We start from the raw sequence: 26,161 nt of genomic DNA, 5'->3' as shown, positions 1-26,161 counted from the left end.
GCATTTCAACTCCACCTCCCAGCATTCTCCCCATAGCCCTTAATTCCTCGCGACATCAAGAATTTATCTATCTCTGCCTTGAAGCCATTTAGCGTCCCGGCCTCCACTGCACTCTGCGGCAATGAATTCCACAGGCCCACCACTCTCTGGCTGAAGAAATGTCTCCGCATTTCTGTTTTGAATTTACCCCCTCTAATTCTAAGGCTGTGCCCACGGGTCCTCGACTCCTCGCCTAACGGAAACAGTTTCTTTGCGTCCATCCTTTCTAAGCCATGTATTATCTTGTAAGTTTCTATTAGATCTCCCCTTAACCTTCTGAACTCCAATGAATACAATCCCAGGAACGCCAGCCGTTCCTCATATGCTAGACCCGCCATTCCAGGGATCATCCGTGTGAATCTCCGCTGGACACGCTCCAGTGCCAGTATGTCCTTCCTGAGATGTGGGGCCCAAAACTGGACACAGTACTCCAAATGGGGCCTAACCAGAGCCTTATAAAGGCTCAGTAGCACATCGCTGCTTTTATATTCCAACCCTCTTGAGATAAATGACAACATAGCATTCGCTTTCTTAATCACGGATTCAACCTGCATGTTTACCTTTAGGGAATCCTCGACTAGCACTCCCAGATCCCTTTGTACTTTGGCATTATGAATTTTCTCACCGTTTAGAAAGTAGTCTATGCTTGGATTCTTTTTTCCAAAGTGCAAGACCTCACATTTTCTCACGTTGAAATGCATCAGCCATTTCCTGCACCACTCTCCCAAACTGTCTAGATCCTTCTGCAGCCTCCCCACTTCCTCAGCACTACCTGCCTGACCACCTAACTTCGTATCATCAGCAAACTTTGCTAGAATGCCCCCAGTCCCTTCATCCAGATCATTAATATATATGGTGAACAGCTGCGGCCCCAACACTGAACCCTGTGGGACACCGCTGGTCACCGGCTGCCATTCCGAAAAAGAACCTTTTATCCCAACTCTCTGCCTTCTGTCAGACAGCCAATCCTCAACCCATGCCAGTAGCTCACCTCGAACACCATGGGCCCTCACCTTACTCAGCAGCCTCCTGTGTGGCACCTTATCAAAGGCCTTTTGGAAATCCAGATAGACCACATCCACTGGGTTTCCCTGGTCTAACCTACTTGTCACCTCCTCAAAGAATTCTAACAGGTTCGTCAGGCACGACCTCCCCTTACTAAATCCATGTTGACTTGTTCTAATCCGACCCTGCTCTTCCAAGAAATTAGAAATCTCATCCTTAACGATCGATTCTAGAATTTTACCAACAACCGAGGTTAGGCTAATTGGCCTATAATTTTCCATCTTTTGTCTTGATCCTTTCTTGAACAAGGGGGTTACAACAGCGATCTTCCAATCGTCCGGGACTTTCCCTGACTCCAGTGATTTTTGAAAGATCTCAACCAACGCTTCCGCTATTTCTTCAGCCACCTCCCTCAGAACTCTAGGATGTAGCCCATCGGGGCCAGGAGATTTGTCAATTTTAAGACCTTTTAGCTTTTTTAGCACCATCTCTTTTGTAATGGCAACCATACTCAACTCAGCCCCCTGACCCTTTATAATTTTTGGGATATTACTAACGTCTTCCACTGTGAAGACAGACGCAAAGTACTTATTAAGTTCTCCAGCCATTTCCTCATCTCCCATCACTAGCCTTCCAGAATCAGTTTGAATTGGCCCAATGTCTACTTTGGCCTGACGTTTGTTTCTTATGTATTGAAAGAAACTTTTACTATCATTTCTTATATTACTGGCTAGCCTGCCTTCATATTTGATCCTCTCCTTCCTTATTTGTCTCTTTGTTAACCTCTGTTTGTTTTTGTAGCCTTCCCAATCTTCTGATTTCCCTGTGCTTTTGGCCACTATATAGGATCTCTCTTTTTCTTTGATACATTTCCTGACCTCCTTTGTCAGCCATGGCTGTCTAATCCCTCCCTGGATAATCTTTCTTTTCTTGGGGATGAACCACTGTACAGTGTCCTCAATTATGCATACAAACTCCTGCCATTTTTGCTCTGCTGTCTTCCCTGCTAGGGTCTGCTTCCAGTTGATTTTCACCAGTTCCTCTCTCATGCCCTCGTAATTACCTTTATTTAACTGTAACACCATTACATCCGATTTTGCCTTCTCTCTTTCAAACTGCAGACTGAACTCAACCATATTATGATCGCTGCTTCCTAAGTGTTCCCTTACTTTAAGATCTTTAATAAAGTCTGGTTCATTACATAGCACTAGGTCCAGAATAGCCTGCTCCCTTGTGGGCTCCATGACAAGCTGTTCCAAAAAGCCATCTTGTAAGCATTCCATGAATTCCTTTTCTTTGGATCCACTGGCTACATTATTTACCCAATCCACCTGCATATTGAAGTCCCCCATGATCACTGTGACCTTGCCTTTCTGACATGCTTTTTCTATTTCCCGGTACATGTTGCGCCCCTGGTCCTGACCACTGTTAGGCGGTCTGTACATAACTCCCATTATGGTTTTTTTGCCTTTGTGGTTCCTCAATTCTTATAGGAATTATAGGAAGCATGTCGATGCTTTGGAGAGGGTGCAGAGGAGTTTGCCAGGATGCTGCCTGGATTGCAGGGCATGTCTTCTGAAGAACGGTTGAGGGAGGTTGAGGCTTTTCTCACTGGAGCGAAGAAGGAAGAGAGGTGACTTGAAAGAGGTGTACAAGGTGATGAGAGGCATGGATAGAGTGGTTAGCCAGAGACTTTTCCTCAGGGTGGAAATGTCTGTCACATGGGGACATAATTTTAAGGTGAATAGAGGAAGGTATAGGGAAGATGTCTTTACACAGAGAGTGGTGGGTGCGTGGAATGCACTGCCAGTCAGTCATTAGGGACATTTAAGCGACTCTTGGACAGGCACATGGACAGCAGTAAATTGAAGGGTTGTAGGTTAGGTTGATCTTAGATTAGGATAAATGGTCGGCACAACATTGTGGGCCGAAGGGCCTGTACTGTGCTGTTCTATGTTCTGTTGCCACTTGTAAACCCAAGCTTGAATGTTGTTGAGGTCTTGTTGCATACGGGTACGGACTATTCTGTAGCGAATGGTGTTGAACATTAAGCAATTGTCAGCGAACATTCCCACTTCTGACATTATGATGGAGGGAAGGTAAAGATGAAGCTGCGGAAGATTGGGCCCAGGACACCACCTTGAGGAACACCTGCAGTGATGTTGTAGAATTGACTTAATTTACCTAAAACAATCACAACCATCTCCTTTTGTATTAGGTATGACTCCAACTAGTGGAGAGTTTTCCCCAATTCCCATTGGTTTTGGAGGGCTCCTTAATGCCACATTCGGCCAAATGCTGCCTTGATGTCAAAGACTGTTACTTTCACCATGCACCTCGAGTTTAGCTCCTTTGTCCATATTTGGACCAACGCTGTAACAAAATCAGGGGCTGAGTGGTTCTGGTGCAACCCATACTGAGCGACAGTGAACAGGTTATTGCTGAGTAAAAGCTACCTGATAGCACAGTTTGCAACCTCTTTTCATCACTTTTCTGATGATTTACAGTGGACTGATGGAGTGGTAATTGACCAGGTTGGATTTGTCCTTCTCGTGGACAGGGCATATCTAGGCAATTTCTACATTGATCGGTATGCTACTGTTGTTGTTCTGGAGAGTTTGGCTGGCGTCAGGCTATTTGTGGATTACTCGCCTTCAGCACCACTACCAGGATATTGTCATGGCCCATCGCCTTTGCTGCCTCCAGTGCCTTCTCCTTTCCATGATATGACGTGAAGTGAATCGAATTGGCTGAAGACTGGCATCTGTGATGCTGCGGAGCTCTAGGGGAGGCCAAGATGGATCATCCACTCGGCACTTCTGGCTGATGATGTTTCAGCCGTGCCTTTCACAGTGATGCTCTAGGCTGTTCCATCTTTGGTGACAGTGATATTTATGGATCCTCCTCCACAAATTAGAACACTTAACAACCACAACACACTTGCAGCCATAATTTAGCATTCTAATTTTTTTATCCCCCTGTCAATTTGTGCGTGATTCAGGTAACAATCCTATTTGACTGCGCTTCAATTTCCCCAAGCACCCCAAAGTAACTCAGCATAATCTCATGTCCAGTTTTATTTAAGTTGTTCTGTGGTGGACTGTTAAACTTTGGGTACTCCCTATTCTAATTCCAAATTCTTCAGTCACAGAGGTGAACCCTAGCACCATGGCTGCACAGAAAATATCTACCACCTGACTACTGGCTGTGATCATGATCATATTTCTTCTGAATGACCCTGTTCACCCTGCAGACATTGCCCTCATCACTTCAACAAAACAAGCAGCATGTGTTACACCCTTCTGTCCTTGGCCACTGACCAGACCTGTGTCATGACTGAGCCGAAGGGGTGTGGCAGCCTCTTGGATCAAAGTGTCCAGATAACACTCAATCTCTCTGACGCATGGCAATATCTGCAGTGTGGATTTTTTCTCAACACTTGAGGTGAAATTCCTTGAGTTGCAGACATTTTCTGCAAATATGATTGTCTGTTATCTCCCTCTAACCTTTTCTATGTTTATGAACCCAAGGATCAAAAAGAGTGTGCTGCAAAGGAGAAGGTCTTGTACATGGATGGCAGATTAGCGACCCAGGGGGAACTGATGGACAAGCTCTCGCTCCCAAAAGGGAGCGAACTATGGTATATGCAAATAAGGATCTTGCTCCAAAAGGAAACAGCAACGTTAACCCAGGGCACTCTCTTTTGGACAGACTTCTGACCATGGGCGAACTAGGAGACGGCAACTGCGCGGACATGCACTGAGCCTGACTCAGCTCAAGGTGGTGCACAGGGCACATTAACCAGAGCATGAATGTGCAGGTTCTTCCCAGAGGTGGAGGACAAATGTGAAAGGTGCTCGGGAGGCCCGGCCAACCACACCCACACATTTTAGTCTTGTCCCAGGCTTTATCAAAGAAAAGACTCTGCTTCCACCCAAACCCAAAGCTCATGCAAATCTCCAAAGCACTCTCGCACGATTTCAGCATTAGCTGCCCAATAATAGTGTTGAACGTTTGGCAAGGCTAGGCCCCTTAATCCATCTTTCTGAATAAAGATCTCGGCCAAGATGTTCATTTTAACCAATTGCACTCACATTCAACAGTCGTCCCTCTTTCCACAGTTTCATACCTCTTGCTTTCCCATTCTGGATTTCTCCAACTTGCGTTTCCACCATTGCCCTGAGGAAGTCAGATAAGTGTCTCCCATGGTTACTGCAGCCACAATTGTCCGTTACCTTCTCAATCTTCCCTGTAGTTCACACATTTGTAAAGCTGCATTGAGAGTGATTTGTTCTCTGCTGATGTTTGCTCATCACTTTTCTTGAGTCCCCACCAACGTTGGCCAAGTCTCTTTCTAAACACTAATTCTCCTCGTTTCCTGAATGTCCATCACAGCTGCCACAGCATTCAGGTTAGCGACATGTTGCTGCTGCTGCAACACAGTGGTTGTACTGTTCTCAATCCTGAACCAACTCATTAATCTGGTTTTTGGGTTCATTGGTTTAAGTGTTTGACCTCCTGATATTTCCAGGTAGGTCTTTGGATCTGCTGATTCAATGGCTACATCTTATCTTTCTGATTAATAATCTTGTCATCTAAGTCAGAAGTGAGCGATGTAAGCTAGATGTGTATTTTTCCTTCTCTGAATTTCTTCACGCCTATCCTATCTTGAAGTTCCTTGTATGGTCATTGGCCACCTGTAGCCAGGCAACCAACCATCAGTTCTTGTGTCTCTTCAACAGGAAATTAGTGAAATTTCTACTCAAAAGTCTCGCTTAACATATTTGGACGTTATGATTATCTCTTCATGACGCCACGGTAGCACAGTGCTTAGCACTGTTGTTTCACAGAGCCAGGGTTCGATTCACGACTTGCATCACCGTCTATGCGGAGCCTGCGCAATTTTCCCGTGTATGCATGGGCTTCCTCCGGGTGCTCCGATTTCCTCCCACAAATTCCGAAAGACGTGCTTGTTAGGTGAATTGGATATTCTGAATTCTCCCTCAGTGTACCCAAACAGTCGCTGGAGTGTGGCGACTAGGGGATTTTCACACTAGGGGCCATTCACCTGAGGAAGGAGCAGGTTGGACTTTAACCTGGTGTTGTAAGACTTCTAACTGTGTTAATTAAATAAGCCTCCTTGTGACACTAATAAAGATTATTATTAATATTTACTAGCATTCTTTATCTATTCTCCTTCGTTGGCTTTGTTTACTAGTGGGTCCATAAAAGTTGTTACACTCCCCAAAGGTTTTCCCTTCCAAGATGGGGGGGTGTTGTTGGCATTCAGCTATTCAACTACCTCTTCTGAAGGCTCCAAGGTCTTATCTTCAGATAAGACCTCCTACGCAGACATTCCGGTCCTGTATTTTTGCATGAAGAAGTAATTCTCGCTGCAACAGATCTCAGCTTCTTGCTGCAGGTAACGTGACATAATTTTCCGAGGGTCCCACTTTCGACATTTTTTCTATTCTGGGCCCTATTTCTAAGTTTTACACTCTGCTATACTGCTAAGAAGGCACGTGGTAAAGTTATGTGTTAGTTTCTAATATAAAGTCAGATTTTAACAATTATTATTCGTATTAGTATTCTTATTAGGTAGCATTGTGGTACTGTGGTTAGCACTGCTGACTCACAGAATCCGGGTTTGATTCCGACCTTGGATGACTGTGGAGTTTGCAAGTTCTCCCTGTGTATGTGTGGATTTCCTCCGGGTGCTCTGGTTTCCTGCCACAGTCCAAAGGTGTGCAGGTTAGGTGGATTGGCCAAGCTAAATTGCCCCTTCGTATCCAAAGGTTACATGGGGTTAAGGGTTTGCGGAGGAGTGAGCCTAGCAGGGTGCTCTTTCAGAGGGTGGTGCAGTCTCAACGGGCTGCATGACCGCCTTCTGCACTGCAGGAATTCAATGATTAGTAACATAACCCGAGCTAGTATTGTCATTTGTAACAATCTTGCAATTTAAAAATTAGGAGGATCTTAGTTTGAATAGATCTTAGATTGAATAAAAGTTTTAAAAAAAAGTAATGGGGAAAGTGATGAGACACAATTCTCTAACAGCACATTCCAAACTATAACAACCTCTGCCACCTGGAAGGACAAGGGCAACATGCATGGTGACACCACCACCTGGATGTTCCCATTCATACCACACACAATCCTGACTTGGAAATATATCATTTCTTGACTTCGCTGGGTCAAAATCACAAGGTAGTCAATGGTGGGAACCATCAGGTTTGTCTATTAGAAGAAATTGCAGCAATATTAGTTGTAAGAGGAATCATTGTATCTGTGTAACTGATCACTTGTGTATTAAGCAGGTGCCTGTGTTGTGGCAGCCCAAGTGTTGTCATATTTCAATCGTTTTAGTTTCTTCCCTTAACTTTCGATTTGAAGTTAATAACTTTGAGTGTTGGATGTTGTGTTGGATGATTTTTGAGTTGCAATTTCTAAACAGCACAAACCATTTTTTGTATTAATTGCTGTCTGATTTGCTTTAATAGTGGCAATGATTTGGCTAATTTCTATTGTAGCAGCTGAAGGATATTCTCTCGTAGTTTTCCATTGTGTGCTCTGCAGTAAGATTGGATTAAGAGTTTAACCTTTACTATTGATAGAATATTATGATTTGTGAAATGGAAAAACCATTACCCTTTCAAGTGACCTCAGTGTTGCAGTCTGATGCACAAAGCTGGAAGCATTGCTAAAAAGCTGCTGACTTAGCTAGTGTGCCTCAGCAGCAGGGATGTTGGTTCAATTCCGGCCTTGGATCATTGTCTGTGTGGCGTTTTCACTTTCTCCCTGTGTCTGCGTGGGATTCCTCTGGGTGAGCTGGGTTCCTCCCACAGTCAAAAGATGTGCAGGTTAGGTGGATTGGCCATGCTAAAATTGCTCCTTAATGTGCAAGGGTATCAAGGTTAGGTGGGGTTACAGGCTAGGTATGGTGCACTTTCAGAGGATCGGTGGTTACTTGATAGGCTGAATGGCTTCCTTCCACACTGCAGGAATTCTATGGTTCTAATTAACTATGGCCAAGATGTAAGGTGCTGTTCTAGTCTGATTAAAGGAGCTAAATGCAGAGGGCTACATGAGAGGCGTCCATAACATCTAACAATGATTCAAATTCCATCAGTGATTAAACTATTTTAGCATGAATCACATACAAACCTGAAGCTGGCCAATAATGCTAATAAAAACAGCCCTCAAAAAGGGGGAAAAACTTGGATACGAAAATAATTAGAAATTTATGCTTTGTACCTCAAATGGCTAATGTACACAGCATTTCTTCATCACAATTGGAGGAACCAAGTAGAGAACCCAAAAGTTGCAGAGATTATCTGTTTTGACTTTTGAAAATTACAAGTGTCACTTTAGTTCCTCTTGAAGAGACAGTGATCAGGGTCGGATTGTGAATCAACTGGAAAAATGGATAAGATTCCTAGTGAGATGGTAATGGATATCTTTGGACAGTTTGTTAGCGTCACATTGGATTCAGGTTTTGTCACGACTCCTGCAACAATAAAAGTGCTTAAATCTTTATTAGCTTCACACTCGGGGAAAGGACAGTGCCTGGACTCACTTCAATATGCAGTTCCCGTGCTTTTTCTCTACCTCGTGAGCATATGAGTTGACTTTTTACTGTTGGAGCTTGACTGGGTTAATAACCATTTCTCGCAGCCATTAAAAGATTGAGCTCTTTTGGGCGAGGTTAGACAATATTAATTTGACCTTGATCCAACAGGTGTGACTCGTGTTGCTATCTGTGAAACTTAATAAATATTTGACTTCTCTTCCTGGAAATCTTATATTGTGCCACTAGTTGCATGATTTCAATTTGGAACTGGCGGGAGGGTAACTGTCTGAGTGAAATCCAATACCTGCTGGTGCCCATTACCTACTTTATTGAAGTTAGAATCATCAGTAAAAGGACATTAGTTCAAACAAGATTTTGAAAATAATCAATGTATATTTGTCCATTTTAATTCAAACCCACACTAGAGCCAAAATTTATAACCAGGATTTATTTGGAAATTTTGCTGAAACCTCTTTTTTTGTTGACCAGATAATGAAGCTTTGAGTTAAAATCTCTGACAAAATTCACTTGAGTGTCCCCTTCAGGGGTTTGAAATCTTGCCATTATAATGCTCTCTGAGAATAACAGTCGAGTTTCACTCTTGTGTTTCTGGCAGTCGGCGAGTTTGTGAGCGATGTGCTGCTGGTTCCAGAAAAATGTCGGTTCTTCCACAAAGAGCAAAGGGATGAATGTCGGAGTCATCAGCACTGGCAGGCTGTTGCCAAAGCGGTAAGAGATAAATATCCAGGGGATGGGTGGGGTTTCTGGAGTCTGTTTCTCATGTACACAAAACTGGTAAATATACAGATGCTGTTTTTGATAATCTGTCACATGATTCTATTTATTGTGCTGTTTTGGGATTGTTTACACCAATCAATAGCCAAGTGATAATTTCTCTCAGTAATTAATGTTCTCCGCAAGCTGAAATCTGGGTCCTTTTGCTTTCTGCCTGCCTATTTTGGGTCAGCAATTAACTGACTAATTATAGTTTTGTGCTGTGTTGCCATGGTCCCATTAGATAGTTGGAAATGTTACACACAATGCTAAAACAACTAATTAATGTTTGTTACACAGTCAGACAGAGGATTAGGCTCGGTCTGTACTCAAACTCAATTATAGACAAATTCTTCAGGATGTCGAGTCTTTTGGATTAAGGCAGAGCCGTGATTGCCACCACGTTGAATGAAAGCATTCTTGTCATACCATTTAGACAGTTGCCTCCAGCTCCAGCCTTTCAGTTTTATATAAAATACATCAGACGAGTGTTCTTTAGAATCGGAAAATAGAAGCAGGAGTAGGCCATCAGGCCCTTCAAGCCTGCCCCGTCATTCAATATGATCATGGCTGATCTATGCTGACCTCAACTCCTTTTCTATGCCATTTCCCCAAAGCCCTCTAATCCTTGATCTATCAAATATTGATCCACCTCCACTTGAAATTCTTCTAATGATCAAGCATCCTCCGGGGCAAAGAATTCCAGAGATTCGCCACCTCTGTGTGAAGAAATTTCTACGCACCTCGCTTTTAAATGACCGGCCCGTTACCTTGTGGCTATGTCCCCTTGTTCGGGACTCTCCCACTAGTGAAAACATCTCACCATCTAACCTGTCAAACCTCCTCAGGATCTTATATGTTTGAATAAGGTCAGCCCTCATTCTTCTATACTTTGAGTAAAGCGGACCCAGACTAGTTAGTCTCTCTTGATAGGATAACCCTCTCTTCCCAGGAATTAACGTGGTGAATTGGACTGTCTCCAATATTACTTTATCCTTTTTTATGTAAGGGGACCAAAACTATATGCAGTATTCCAGGTGAGGCCTCAATTGCAATGAAACACCTATTTTTAAACTCCAACCCCCTTTGCAATAAGGCCAAAATGACATTTGCCTTCTGAACTACTTATTGGACCTACCTGCTAGCTTTTTGTGATTCATGCACTAGAAGACCTAGATCCCTCTACTCAAGTCATCTGCAGTCTCTTTCCATTTAGATAATCTACCGTTTCATTCTTCCGACTGAAGTGCATAACCTCACACCTCCTCCACATTAAACTCCATTTGCCAGGTTTTCGCCCAGTCACCCAACCTATCTGTATATCCTGTTGCAGAATCACAATATCCTCATCACAGCATGTCTTTCCATTTATTTTCGTACCATCGGCAAGAGCACAGACAGACCCTGGTGTATTTATTTTGAAGTTGATATTTACAGTCCCAAATCACTGGCATTACTTCTGAGAGAGATGGGACCTGTACATCCAGACAGGTTGCATCTAACCAGAGTCGGCACCGATTTCAATGCAGGGTGACTTTGTAGTGTTATTAGGGAGAGTTTAAACTTAACTTGACAGAGCTATAGGAACTAGGAGGCAACACTAAAGAGGAATGCCAAAGTGTATAGAATATTGAGAGAGACATATAGCACTAGAGTAGGAAATAATAATCTATTGGTTGGGTTCAGCATAAAGGGAAAGTGGTGACGTCTCAATCAGGTTTACAGTGTATGCATGTGAATGCACGGAATGTGTTAAATAAGATAGCCACATTGAAATATGATGTGATAACGGAGGCCTGGTTCAAAGAAGATGCAGGACTTGGATTTAAATATTGCTGGATACAAAGTGTTCAGGAAAGATAGAGAAGGAAGGAGAGGAGGAGGACTGGCAGTATTGATTAAGAAAAATATTGCTGTGCTGTAGACAGGATGTTCCAGACGGGTCAAGGACAATCTATTTTGTGAGAGCTTGGGAACAAAAAAGGTACAATTACATTTCCTGGTGCAGTTTATAAGCCATCAACTAGTGGAAGAATAAAGAGGGACAAATTTGCAAAGAAATTGCAGAAAAGTACAAGAGGTTTAGGGTGACTTTATCTGAATATAAGCCAGATAGTAGTGTGGCAGAGGCATGGCTGAGTTATGAAATGAATATTTTGCTTTTTTTCTCAACCAAGTAGAAGATGCTATGCTGGTCATGGTGAAAGAGGAGAAAGTTCAGAGATTTGAAGGAGTTAAAATTGATAAGTATTGGATAAGCTGTCTGTATACAAAGTTGAAATGGCACCAGGACTGGATGATACATATCCAACAACATTGAGGGTAGTGAGAGTGGAAATTGTGGAAGTGCTGGCCATCATTTCGACTCCGGGGTAGTGCCAAAGGACTGGCGAATTGCAAATGTTACATGCTTTGTCAGAAAAGATAAGCCCAGAAGCTACAAACAAATCAGTTCATCCTTGGTGGTGGGAAACATTTAAAAATTCGGGACAAAATTGTCACCTGGGAAAATATAAATTTAAGGAAAAAAAGCATGGATTTCATAGAGAAATACAGCACAGAACACCACGATGTTGTGCCGAACTTTTGTCCTAGGTTAATCATAGATCATAGAATTTTGGACACTAAGGGCAATTTATCTGAAAGGCTAATCACCCTGAACTAATTTGCTGGAGTTGTTTGATGACTTAACAGAGAGGGTTGAGGAGGGTAATGTTGAATGTAGTGACATGGACTTACAAAAGGCATTTGATACAGTGCCACACAACAGACTTGAGCCAAGTTGGAACTCATGGAATAAAAGGGACAGCAACATGAGTACACAATTGGCAGAGTGACAGGAGCCAAAGTAGTCGGAGTCGAAATATTTTTTTGGACTGCAGGAAGGTTTATAGTGCAATTCCTTCAGGGACGTTGTTAGGACCCCTATTCTTGACCTTTTGGGGTACAATTTTAAAAATTGGGAAATTGTGGGTCCCCAAGCCAAGATATTTGAATCGTCGACAGCCACAGGTGAGGTGCCTAAAGATTGGAGGGTAGCAGATGTTGTGCCTTTGTTCATGAAGGGCCGTAGGAAAAATCCGAGGAACTACAGACCAGTGAGCCTACGTCTATGGTGGGTAAGTTGTTAGAACTGAGAATAGGATCGAAAGCCATTTATAGAGGCAAGTTTGATTAGGGCCAGTCAGCATGGCTTTGTGAATGGAATATCATGTCTCACGAATTTGATTGAGTTTTTTGAAGAGGTAACCAAGAAGGTAGATGAGGGCAATGCAGTCGATGTTGTCTACATGGACTTTAGCAAGGCCTTTGACAAGGTACCACATGGTAGGTTGTTGCATAAGGTGAAATCCCACGGGATTCAGGATGAGGTAGCCAATTGGATACAAAATTGGCTTGATGACAGAAGGGTGGTTGTAGAGGGTTGTTTTCAAACTGGAGGCCTGTGACCAGTGGTGTGCCTTGGGGATCAGTGCTGGGTCCACTGTAATTTGTTATTTATATTAATGATTTGGATGAGAATGTAGGAGGCATGGTTAGTAAGTTTGCAGATGACACCAAGATTGGTGGCATCGTGGACAGTGAAGAAAATTATCTAGGATGGGAACCTAAATTGTAGTCCCAGTGTACAGGATGTTGAGAGTAGTGAGGTCAGGGATAGGGTTAAAAGTTCGAAAGAGGGCACCGGCAAGCAGGACGCTGGTTTGAAGTGTGTCTACTTCAACGCCAGGAGCATCCGGAATAAGGTGGGTGAGCTTGCAGCATGGGTTGGTACCTGGGATCTCGATGTTGTGGCGATTTCGGAGACATGGGTAGAGCAGGGACAGGAATGGTTGTTGCAGGTTCCAGGATTTAGATGTTTCTGTAAGAACAGAGAAGATGGTAAAAGAGGGGGGGGTGTGGCATTGTTAATCAAGGAAAGTATTACGGCGGTAGAAAGGACGCTTGAGGACTCGTCTACTGAGGCAGTATGGGCCGAGGTTAGGAACAGTAGAGGAGAGGTCACCCTGTTGGGAGTTGTCTATAGACCTCCGAATAGTCCCAGAGATGTCGAGGAAAGGATTGCAAAGATGATTCTTGACAGGAGCGAGAGTAACAGGGTAGTTGTTATGGGGGACTTTAACTTTCCAAATATTGACTGGAAATACTATAGTTCGAGTACTATAGATGGGTCAGTTTTTGTGCAGTGTGTGCAGGAGGGTTTTCTGACACAGTATGTAGACAGACCAACAAGGGGCGAGGCCACATTGGATTTGGTACTGGGTAATGAACCCGGCCAGGTGTTAGATTTAGATGTAGGTGAGCACTTTGGTGATAGTGATCACAACTCGGTTATGTTTACTTTAGCAATGGGCAGGGATAGGTATATACCGCAAGGCAAGAATTATAGCTGGGGGAAAGGCAATTATGATGCTATTCGGCAAGATTTAGGAGGTATAGGATGGGGAAGGAAACTGCAGGGGATGGGTACAATCGAAATGTGGAGCTTTTTCAAGGAACAGCTACTGCGTGTCCTTGATAAGTATGTACCTGTCAGGCAGGGAGGAAGTTGTCGAGCAAGGGAGCCGTGGTTTACTAAGGAAGTTGAAGCACTTGTCAAGAGGAAGAAGAAGGCTTATGTTAGGATGAGACATGAAGGCTCAGTTAGGGCACTTGAGAGTTACAGGTTAGCCAGGAAGGACCTAAAGGGAGAGTTAAGAACAGCGAGGAGAGGACACGAAAATTCGTTGGCGGATAGGATCAAGGAAAACCCTAAGGCTTTCTATAGGTATATCAGGAACAAAAGAATGACTCGAGTAAGATTAGGGCCAATCAAGGATAGTAGTGGAAAGTTGTGTGTGGAATCAGAGGAGATAGGGGAAGCATTAAATGGATATTTTTCGTCAGTGTTTACACTGGAGAAAGACAATGTTGTCGAGGAGAACACTCAGGTTCAGTCGACCAGGCTAGATGGAATTGAGGTTCAAAAGGAGGAGGTGTTAGCAATTTTAGAAAATGTCAAAATAGATAAGTCCCCTGGGCCAGATGGGATTTATCCTAGGATTCTCTGGGAAGCCAGGGAGGAGATTGCAGAGCCTTTGTCCTTGATATTTATGTCGTCTTTGTCGACAGGAATAGTGCCGGAAGACTGGAGGATAGCAAATGTTGTCCCCTTGTTCAAGAAGGGGAGTAGAGACAACCCTGGTAATTATAGACCTGTGAGCCTTACTTCGGTTGTGGGTAAAATGTTGGAAAAGGTTATAAGAGATAGGGTTTATAATCATCTTGAAAAGAACAAGTTGATTAGCGATACTCAACACGGTTTTGTGAAGGGTAGGTCATGTCTCACAAACCTTATTGAGTTTTTTGAGAAGGTGACCAAACAGGTGGATCAGGGTAAAGCTGTTGATGTGGTGTATATGGATTTCAGTAAGGCGTTTGATAAGGTTCCCCACGGTAGGCTATTGCAGAAAATAAGGAAGTATGGAATTGAAGGTGATTTAGCGGTTTGGATCAGTAATTGGCTAGCTGAAAGAAGACAGAGGGTGGTGGTTGATGGCAAATGTTCATCCTGGAGTTCAGTTACTAGTGGTGTACCGCAAGGATCTGTTTTGGGGCCACTGCTGTTTGTCATTTTTATAAATGACCTGGAAGAGGGTGTAGAAGGATGGGTTAGTAAATTTGCAGATGACACGAAGGTCGGTGGAGTTGTGGATAGTGCTGAAGGATGTTATAGGATACAGAGGGACATAGATAAGCTGCAGAGCTGGGCTGAGAGGTGGCAGATGGAGTTTAATGCGGAAAAGTGTGAGGTGGTTCACTTTGGAAGGAGTAACAGGAATGCAGAGTACTGGGCTAATGGCAAGATTCTTGGTAGTGTAGATGAACAGAGAGATCTCGGCATCCAGGTACATAAATCCTTGAAAGTTGCCACCCAGGTTAATAGGGCTGTTAAGAAGGCATATGGTGTGCTAGCCTTTATAAGCAGGGGGATTGAGTTTCGGAACCACAGGGTCATGCTGCAGCTGTACATAACTCTGGTGCGGCCACACCTGGAGTACTGCGTGCAGTTCTGGTCACCACATTATAGGAAGGATGTGGAAGCTTTGGAAAGGGTTCAGAGGAGATTTACTAGGATGTTGCCTGGTATGGAGGGAAGGTCTTACGAGGAAAGGCTCAGGGAATTGAGGTTGTTTTCGTTAGAGAGGAGAAGGCTGAGAGGTGACTTAATAGAGACATATAAGATAGTCAGAGGGTTAGATAGGGTGGACAGTGAGAGTCTTTTTCCTCGGATGGTGATGACCAACACGAGGGGACATAGCTTTAAATTGAGGGGTGAGAGATATAGGACAGATGTCAGAGGCAGTTTCTTTACTCAGAGAGTAGTAGGGGTGTGGAACGCCCTGCCTGCAACAGTAGTAGACTCGCCAACTTTAAGGGCATTTAAGTGGTCACTGGATAGACATATGGATGAAAATGGAATAGTCTAGGTCAGATAGGCTTCAGATGGTTTCACAGGTCGGCGCAACATCGAGGGCCGAAGGGCCCGTACTGCGCTGTAGTGTTCTATGTTCTATGTTCTATGATTGCAGCGAGATCTTGATCAATTGGGCCAATGGGCCGATGAATGCCAGGTGGAGTTTAATTTAGATAAATATGAGGTGATGCATTTTGGTCGATGGAATCGGGGCAGGACCTACTGTTAATGGTAAAGAGTTAGGGAGAGTTACAGAACAAAGTTCTAGGAGTACAGGTTCACAGCTCCTTGAAAGTGGAGTCACAGGTGAAGAAGGCATTCGGCATGCTTGGTTTCATTGGGCAGACGTCAGGAGTTGGGACGTCTTGCTGAAGTTGTACAAGACATTAGTAAGGCCACACTTGGAATACTGTGTACAGTTCTGTTCACTCTATTATCGAAAGGATATTAATAAACTAGAAAGACTGCAGAAAAGATTTACTAGGATGCTACCGTGACTTGATGATCTGAGTTAAAAGGAGAGGCTGGATAGGCTGGAACATTTTTCCCTGGAGCGTAGGAGGCTTAGGGGTAATCTTTTGGAGGTCTTTAAATGAGGGGAATAGATAAGATAGTCAACATCTTTTCCCAAAGGTAGGGAGTCTAAAACGCGAGGGCATAGGTTTACGATGAGAGGGGAGAGATACAAAACGGTCCACAGGAGCATTGTTTTGACACAGAGGGTGGTGAGCGTCTGGGACGAGCTGCAAAAAATCAGTAGTAGAGACGGTTACAATTTTGTCTTTTAAAAAGCATTTAGACAGTGAAATGGGAAAGCTGGGTATAGAGGGGTATGGGCCAAAGGCGGGCAAATGGGACTAGTTTAGTGGTAAAAACTGGGTGGCATGGGCAAGTTGGGCCTAGGGGCCTGTCGTACTATAACATTCTCTGATTGTATGACTCTATAGCAGGAGGCCACAGGATCCATCTGCGGCCAGTAGATGGAGGACTGTGACTTGTGGTGTTCTGCAGGGATCAGTGCTGGGATCTTTGCTGTTCGTAGTATACATAAATGATTTGGAGGAAAATGTAACTGGTCTGATTAGTAAGTTTGCGGACGACACAAAGATTGGTGGAATTGCAGACAGCAATGAGGACTGTCAAGGGATACAGCACGATTTGGAGACTTGGGTGGAGAGATGGCAGATGCATTTCAATCTGGACAAATGTGAGGTAAAGCATTTTGGAAGGTCTAATACAGGTAAGGCATATACAATGAATGGTAGAACCCTCAAGAGTATTGACAGTCAGAGAGATCTTGGTGTACAGGTCCACAGGTCACTGAAAGGGGCAACACAGATGGAGAAGGTAGTCAAGAAGGCATACAGCATGCTTGCCTTCATTGGCCGGGGCATTGTGTATAAGAATTGGCGAGTCATGTTGCAGCTGTATAGAACTTTAGGCCACACTTGGTGTTCAATTCTGGTCGCCACACTACCAGAAGGATGTGGAGGCTTTAGAGGGTGAAGAACTGATTTACCAGGATGTTGCCTGGTATGGAGGGCATTAGCTATGAGAAGAGGTTGAATAACCTTGGTTTGTTCTCACTGGAACAAAGGAGGAAAAAAGAACGAAGAAAAGTACAGCACAGGAACAGGCCCTTCGGCCCTCCAAGCCTGTACCGACTATGCTGCCCGTCTAAACTAAAATCTTCTACACTTCCAGAGTCCGTATCCCTCTATTCCCATCCTATTCATGTATTTGTCAAGATGCCCCTTAAATGTCACTATCGTCCCAGCTTCCACCACCTCCTCCGGCAGCAAGTTCCAGGCACCCACTACCCTCTGTGTAAAAAAACTTGCCTCGTACATCTCCTCTAAACCTTGCCCCTCGCACCTTAAACCTATGCCCCCTAGTAATTGACACCTCTACCCTGGGCAAAAGCTTCTGACTATCCACTCTGTCTATGCCCCTCATAATTGTAGACCTCTATCAGGTTGCCCCTCAACCTCCGTCGTTCCAGTGAGAAGAAACCGAGTTTATTCAACCGCTCCTCATAGCTAATGCCCTCCATACCAGGCAACGTCCTGGAAATCTCTTCTGCACCCTCTTTAAAGCCTCCACATCCTTCTGGTAGTGTGGCGATCAGAATTGAACACTATACTCCAAGTGTGCCCTAACTAAGGTTCTAGACAGCTGCAACATGACTTGCCAATTCTTATACTCAATGCCCCAGCCAATGAAGGCAAGCATGCCGTATGCCTTCTTGACTACCTTCTCCACCTGTGTTGCCCCTTTCAGTGACCTGTGGACCTGTACACCTCAATCTCTCTGACTTTCAATACTCTTGAGGGTTCTACCAGTCACTGTATATTCCCTACCTGCATTAGACCTTCCAAAATGCATTACCTCACATTTGTCTGGATTAAACTCCATCTGCCATCTCTCCGCCCAAGTCGCCAAACAATCTAAATCCTGTTGTATCCTCTGACAGCCCTCATCGCTATCCGCAATTCCACCAACCTTGTGTCGTCTGAAAACTTACTAATCAGACCAGTTACATTTTCCTTCAAATCATTTATATATACTACGAACAGCAAACGTTCCAGCACTGATTCCTGCGGAACGCCACTGGTCACAGTCCTTCAATTAATGAAGCACCCTTCCATTGCTACTCTCTGCCTTCTATGACCTAGCCAGTTCTGTATCCACCGTGCCAGCTCACCCCTGATCCCGTGTGCCTTCTCCTTTTGTACCAGTCTGCCATGAGGGACCTGGATGCCTGGAACTTGCTGCCGGAGGAGGTGGTGGAAGCAGGGACGATAGTGATGTTTAAGGGGCATCTTGACAAATACATGAACGGGATGGGAATAGAGGCATACGGACTCCGGAAGTGCAGAAGAGTTTAGACTGGCAGCATGGTCGACACGGGCTTGGAGGGCCGAAGGGAATGTTCCTGTGCTGTACTTTTCTTTGTTCTTTGTAAGCAGATCAGAGTGGGGAGAGAGGATCTGAGCACGATCCCACTACAGAGAGGAAGGGAAAAACTCCGAAGGAAGTTCAGTGGTTTCATATAGGATCTGGAGGAGCACTCCTGTCTAGTGTTCCTGGGAAAGCCTAAACTGGATACTGAACACATATCAACAGTAAAAATAGCGACAGATTGAATCACATTATCAATTGCAGACTTCTGAATCTCCTCTTTGAATGAAGACTTCACACTCTATTCAAAATGTATCTGCTAAAATGGCACCTTGCACATGATTGACAAAAATCTGGTGTTTTTAAACTGCCACAGGTTTAATGTTTTTGATATGCATGGGTGTGGGGGCTAAAATTGAAGCTCAGTGATCAAGCATGGGGCTTTTCTTATTTGTATGGCTGAAGGCTCCATTGGGCAGCACTTTTATTGACTCAACTAATACTAGAGTCAGTTGGCACCAACCTCCAAATGTAGCATTTTGCATTCGAAGGCTGCAACAAAAGGAGCAGTTCCGAGACTTTTTTTTGTTAATGCAATGCACCAGGAGACAGTTAATGCTTGTTATGCAGGGTGCCACTTCTAAGCTTGACTCCATGAGGTCTCGCCTTGCAAAAGAGACTACAGGGTATTGATCAATCCACTGAACAAAGTACAGTTTAATGTAACAAAGGACTACTGATGGAATGTTTGCTGGTACAGAACTGTGATGTAAGTAAACACTGGAGTGAGATGAAAATGTAAAATATCTTTTTGTGTCGAGCACTGGTTTGGCCCCAGCTGGACAATTGTGTCCAGCAGTGGGGGCTGCACGTTGAGAAGTGGTAAGCCATTAGGGAGAGCGTAGAAAAGGTTCACCAGAATGGCCGCAGGGATGAGGAACTTCCATTACACAGAAAGGTCAGAACTGCAATTGAAAGTTGGTTTTCCTCGGGGAAGAGAAGGTTGAGCGGAGATTTGATCAGAGGTATTCAAAATCATGAGTCTAGACAGAACTGAAAGGGGCAAAAATGTTCTCATTGGTGGAAGAATCTGAAACGAAAAGGCAGTGTTTTGGCAAGAAGCAATATGTACCCACGGGTGGCACGGTGGCGTAGTGGTTAGCACGGCTGCCTAACGCCACTGAAGACCCGGGTTCGATCCCGGCCCCTGGTCACTGTCTTATGTGGAATTTGCACGTTCTCCCGTGATTGCGTGGGTTTCACCCCCACAACCCAAAGATGTGCAGCTAGGTGGATTGGCAGCGCTAAATTGCCCCGTAATTGGAAAAAAATAATTGGGTACTCTTAATTAAAAAAAATTAAAAACATTTTTTAAAAAAGCAATATGTATACTGTGAATTTTGTTCTGGCAGCGAGCAGTTAAGATCTGAAATTATCTGCCTGAGAATGTGGTGGATGCAGATTTAATCCAGGCATCCAAGAGGCAATTTGATTGTTATCTGTAAAGGAAGAATGTGCAGGGCAGGAGAAGTGGGAAGAGTGGCTACCACAGACATCAGCATGGACATGACAGGCCAAATGATTACCTGCACTGCAGCAATTCTGTGAGTCGAATGCAGATGTTTGCTGCTTTCTTAACATTTTGATGGTTTGTCTGTGTGGACAATTACTGATCATCACCCTGGATGTTCAGGGACTGCACAATTCAGGCAGCATGCTTGAAAGAACCTTCACTAACAGTCAGCACCTCATCAAGACTAGAATAACATAAAATCTGCAACGACTTCTTCAGTAAACTGGCTGATACCTCATGACATAACAGGCAAAGACCCTAAGGACTTGCCACCACGTCAACTTCCAGAATACTGCACACCTATATGGTACCAATCTGCTCACACCAAGCTTAGCAACTCAAACATGCACATCATCACAAGTGCATTTTTACTAACACATTTCCCCAGGCTCCCAGTCCTGAGCACCCCACACCAGGAAGGTATGACAACAGGCAAGCTACTGCTGCAGGCCTACTCCAATCCAAACCTACCCTTATTTAAGGAAGTCTCCACCCCCCCATCCCAGTAGTACAACACTACCGCACATGATTAAACCCTTCATGCCTTGGAGTAAACGCGAAAGACGTTATGGCAGGGAGACTGGTTGGAGAAAGCATCCACCAGAAACCACTTTCTCATCATAGCCTCTCCTGCTGGTCTACCCAACTGTTATCTCCCACTGTGACAGCGGCCCTTTTAAATCATTTTTGGGCAGGCTCCCATGTTGTGCAGCCATGCAACCTTTTGTTAACTTAGCTTGTCCCAACACAAACCCCCTCCACACCCTGCCGTCATGTAATTTGTTCTTCAGTTTGCACCAAGTGCAAAGAACAATAAGAACAAAGAACAATACAGCACATGAACAGGCCCTTTGGCCCTCCAAGCCTGTACCGGTCATGATACCATCCTTGGCCCATCCTACCCATGTATTTGTCGAGATGCCCTTTGAACGCCGTTGATGTCTATGCTTCCATAACCTACCCTGCAACACATTCCAGGCACTCGACACCCTCTGTGTATTAAAAAAAAACCTGCCTCATACATCTCCTCTAAACTTTGCCCCACAGACTTTAAACCTATGTCCCCTGGTGACCAATCCCTTTTACCTGGGAAAGGGTGCCTGGCCATCCACTCTATCTATACCCTCATAACCTTGCAGACCTCTATCAGGTCACCCCTCAACCTCCGTCGATCCAATGAAAACAAAGAGTCTATTCAGCCTCTCCGCATAGCTAACACCCTCCAGACCAGGCAACATCCTGGTAAACCGCCTCTGTGCCCTCTCCAAAGCCTCCACATCCTCCTGGCAATATTCCAAGTGCGGCCGTACCAAGGTTCTATACAACTACAGCATGACGTGCCAGTTTTTATAATCGATGCCCCTTCAAATGAAGGCAAGCATTCCATATGCTTTTTTGACTGCCTTGTCTACTTGTGTTGCCACTTTAAAGATCTGTGGACCTGCATGCCCAGATCTCTCTGACTTTCTATATCCCTGAGAGTTTTGCCATTAACAATATATTTCCCCTCTATGTTAGACCTACAAAAATGCATTACCACATGTGTCTGGATTAAACTCCAATTGCCATTTCTCTGCCTAAGTCTCCATCCCATCTATTTTCTGCTGTATCCTCTGACAATCCCCATCACTATCTGCCATTCCACCAACCTTGGTGTCATACACGAACTTACTAATCAGACCAGCTACATTTTCCTGTATACTGCAAACAACAAAGGCCCAAGCAGAGATCTCTGTGGAACACCACTAGTCGCAGCCTTCCATTCATAAAAACACCCTTCTGCTGTTACCCGTTGCCTTCTGTGACCGAGCCAGTTCTACATAAGAACATAACGTAAGAACATAAGAACTAGGAGCAGGAGTAGGCCATCTGGCCCCTCGAGCCTGCTCCGCCATTCAATGAGATCATGGCTGATCTTTTGTGGACTCAGCACCACTTTCCGACCCGAATACCATAACCCTTAATCCCTTTATTCTTCAAAAAACTATCTATCTTTACCTTAAAAACATGTAATAAAGGAGCCTCAACTGCTTCACTGGGCAAGGAATTCCATAGATTCACAACCCTTTGGGTGAAGAAGTTCCTCCTAAACTCAGTCCTAAATCTACTTCCCCTTATTTTGAGGCTATGCCCCCTAGTTCTGCTTTCACCCGCCAGTGGAAACAACCTGCCCGCATCTATCCTATCTATTCCCTTCATAATTTTAAATGTTTCTATAAGATCCCCCCTCATCCTTCTAAATTCCAACGAGTACAGTCCCAGCCTACTCAACCTCTCCTCATAATCCAACCCCTTCAGCTCTGGGATTATCCGAGTGAATCTCCTCTGCACACCCTCCAGTGCCAGTATGTCCTTTCTGAAGTAAGGAGACCAAAACTGAACACAATACTCCAGGTGTGGCCTCACTAACACCATATACAATTGCAACATAACCTCCCTAGTCTTAAACTCCAGCCCTCTAGCAATGAAGGACAAAATTCCATTTGCCTTCTTAATCACCTGTTGCACCTGTAAACCAACTTTCTGTGACTCATGCACTAGCACACCCAGGTCTCTCGCACAGCGGCATGCTTTAATATTTTATTGTTTAAATAATAATCCCGTTTGCTGTTATTCCTACCAAAATGGATAACCTCACATTTGTCAACATTGTATTCCATCTGCCAGACCCTAGCCCATTCACTTAACCTATCCAAATCCCTCTGCAGACTTCCAGTATCCTCTGCAGTTTTCGCTTTACCATTCATCTTGGTGTCATCTGCAAACTTGGACACATTGCCCTTGGTCCCCAACTCCAAATCATCTATGTAAATTGTGAACAATTGTGGGCCCAACACGGATCCCTGAGGGACACCACTAGCTACTGATTGCCAACCAGAGAAACACCCATTAATCCCCACTCTTTGCTTTCTATTAATTAACCAATCCTCTATCCATGCTACTACTTTACCCTTAATGCCATGCATCTTTATCTTATGCAGCAACCTTTTGTGTGGCACCTTGTCAAAGGCTTTCTGGAAATCCAGATATACCACATCAATTGGCTCCCCGTTATCTACTGCACTGGTAATGTCTTCAAAAAATTCCACAAAATTAGTTAGGCACGACCTGCCCTTTATGAACCCATGCTGCGTCTGCCCAATGGGACAATTTCTATCCAGAAGCCTTGCTATTTCTTCCTTGATGATAGATTCCAGCATCTTCCCTACTACCGAAGTTAAGTTCACTGGCCTATAATTTCCTGCTCTCTGCCTACCTCCTTTTTTAAACAGTGGTGTCACGTTTGCTAATTTCCAATTCACTGGGACCACCCCAGAGTCTAGTGAATTTTGGTAAATCATCATTAGTGCATCTGCAATTTCCCTAGCCATTTCTTTTAGCACTCTGGGATGCATTCCATCAGGGCCAGGAGACTTGTCTATCTTTAGCCCCATTAGCTTGCCCATCGCTACCTCCTTAGTGATAACAATCCTCTCACCTCTGATCCCGAGTGACTTCACCTTTTGTCCCAGTCTGCCATGAGGCACCTTGTCAAAGGTTTTACTGAATTCCATGTAAACAGTATCCACCACCTTCCCCTCATTAATCAACTTTGTCACCTCAAAAAACTTGATCAAGTTAGTGAGACACAACCTCCCGTTCACACAACCATGCTGTCTATTGCTAATGAGTCCATTTGTTTCCAAATAGGTGTAAATCCTGTCCCTGAGAATTCACTCCAATAATTTGCCTACTACCGGGTATGTGAGGTTCACCGGCCTGTAGTTTCTGGATTATCTCTGCTACCTTTCTTCAACAGTGGTACCACATTAGCTATTCTCCAGTCCTCTGGGATCTCGCCTGTAGCCAATGAGTATACAAAGATGTCAGTTAAGGCCCCAGCAATTTCCTCCCTTGCTTCCCCCTATATTCTGGGGTAAATCCCATCCGGCCCAGGAGACTGATCTACCTCGAATGTCATTTAAAAGACCCAATTCCACCTCCTTTTCCATGTCAACATGACCCAGACCGTTCACACACCCTACCCAAGAATCATCTTCCACAAAGTCCTTTTCTTTGGTGAACACTGATACAAAATACTCATTTAGTACCTCACCCGTTTCCTCTGGCTCAACACATAGATTCCCCTCACTATCCAATTCTTTCTCTGGCCACCCTCTTGCTTTTTACATATGAATAAAAAACTTTGGGATTCAAGTTAATCTTATTTGCAAAGGACTTTTCATGACCATTTTAGCCCTCCTAATTTCCCGCTTAAGTACCTTCCTACTTTCTTTATATTCCTCAAGGGTTTCGACTGTCCCCACCCTTCAAGACCGTACATAAACCTTCTTTTTCTTTTTGACGTGGTTCACAATATCCCCCGTTATCCAAGGCTCCCTAAACTTCACATACTTATCCTTCATTCTCTCAGGAACGTGACTTTCCTGAATCCTAATCAACTGTTGCTTGAAAGACTCCCACGTGTCGGATGTTGATTTACATTTCAGTAGCCGCACCAAATCCTAATTCTTCAATTCCTGTCTTGTTATTGTAATTTGCTTTTCCCCAGTTTAGCATCTTAACCCGAGGGTTACCCTCATCCCTATCCAAAGGTAACTCAACCACCTGTCCAGGCTCATTCCCCAGTACCAGGTCCAGTACTGCCCCTTCCCTAGTTGGACTATCTGCATATTGCATAAAGAAGTCTTCCTGGATAAACCTTCAGTATTGACCTTTGTTTTCCTATTAATACATTCTGCTATCTTACCTTTATGCCACTATCAGCACTTCTTTAGTCCTTAATCCTACCATTAACACTCCCTTTCTTTTGTGTCCATGACACCGTTGTCAATCTCTTCCTCGCTCCGACCTATCCCTGACTTTCTGTTCTGTCCCACTACCCCCATCCCATCCCCACCCCGCTCCAACTATACAATCTATTACATTTCTACCCCACCAGTTCTGAGAAGTCATACGGACATGTAACATTAACTCTGTTTCTCTCTCTACAGATACTGCCAGACTGTTGAGTTTATCCAGTATTTTCTGTTTTTATTGTTGGCAAGACCATCCGGGTTATGGTTGTGGTGCAGTCCAAACAATGACTCGCATTGTTAAGGAGTGTTCACTCCTTTAAAGCGGGATTAAAATCACTGGCAGACCATTACTTTGCTCTGTAACTATGCACATGCTCAATATTCCTGTGCAATTACTGATCAGTGCCTCATTATCTAGTCGGACAAATGTTATTTTCTTTTGCTGTTGGTCCTTCAGCCTGAAGTATGAATGTGTTCCTGCTGTTATGTTTCAGGCTTGTACTGCTGAGTCTATGATTCTCCACACCTATGGAATGTTGCTTCCTTGTGCTATTGACAAGTTTCATGGCACCGAGTATGTTTGCTGCCCTCAAAACAAAATTGATGATGTGAGCTCTGACAAGTCTGATCTTCATAATCTGGATGAAGATGAAGAGGATGAAATTGCTGATGCAAGGTACTGCTGACACTTGTGAAAAAAATGAGTTTTTTAGAGGAGATTAGGAAACCTTATACAATCTACTATATTGGCCACTGGTACTTTGCATCCTGTGCTGTCAGCTGCACAGCTGATGTGCTCATTGGTACTTTTCTGTCAGATGATATTTATGCTTATGATAAAAAGTTGAGGAAAATCTTCCTCTTCTGAAGCTATGTTGATTGTTTTCTATTATTTTCTTATAATTCTAATCTATGGCTAATTCCATAACTAGTCTCCTAGTTACTAATGTAAAATTGTTGTATCTGTGGGCTCTCTGATCTGTTGTTTTCAAGTTATAAGCTTTGATATAGGTGCAATCCATACATTCAGTTTTACACAACAA

The 26,161-nt window shown here is 44.0% G+C and overlaps 1 protein-coding gene across 3 annotated transcripts in view; it reads left to right on the top strand.

The window, feature by feature from the left end:
• aplp2 (amyloid beta (A4) precursor-like protein 2) overlaps positions 1-26,161 on the top strand; it is a 133,928-nt gene that overhangs the window by 21,651 nt on the left and 86,116 nt on the right. For all 3 annotated transcript variants that reach the window (XM_038778412.1, XM_038778411.1, XM_038778410.1), the window contains exons 3-4: positions 9,231-9,343; positions 25,613-25,794. In XM_038778412.1, coding sequence (XP_038634340.1) covers positions 9,231-9,343; positions 25,613-25,794 — 295 coding nt within the window. The remainder of the gene's footprint in view (positions 1-9,230; positions 9,344-25,612; positions 25,795-26,161) is intronic.

The sequence above is a fragment of the Scyliorhinus canicula genome, chromosome 19 (genome assembly GCF_902713615.1).
Source record: "Scyliorhinus canicula chromosome 19, sScyCan1.1, whole genome shotgun sequence".
In the NCBI taxonomy this organism is placed as follows: domain Eukaryota; kingdom Metazoa; phylum Chordata; class Chondrichthyes; order Carcharhiniformes; family Scyliorhinidae; genus Scyliorhinus; species Scyliorhinus canicula.
This window is presented reverse-complemented; position numbering and strand designations above follow the sequence as displayed.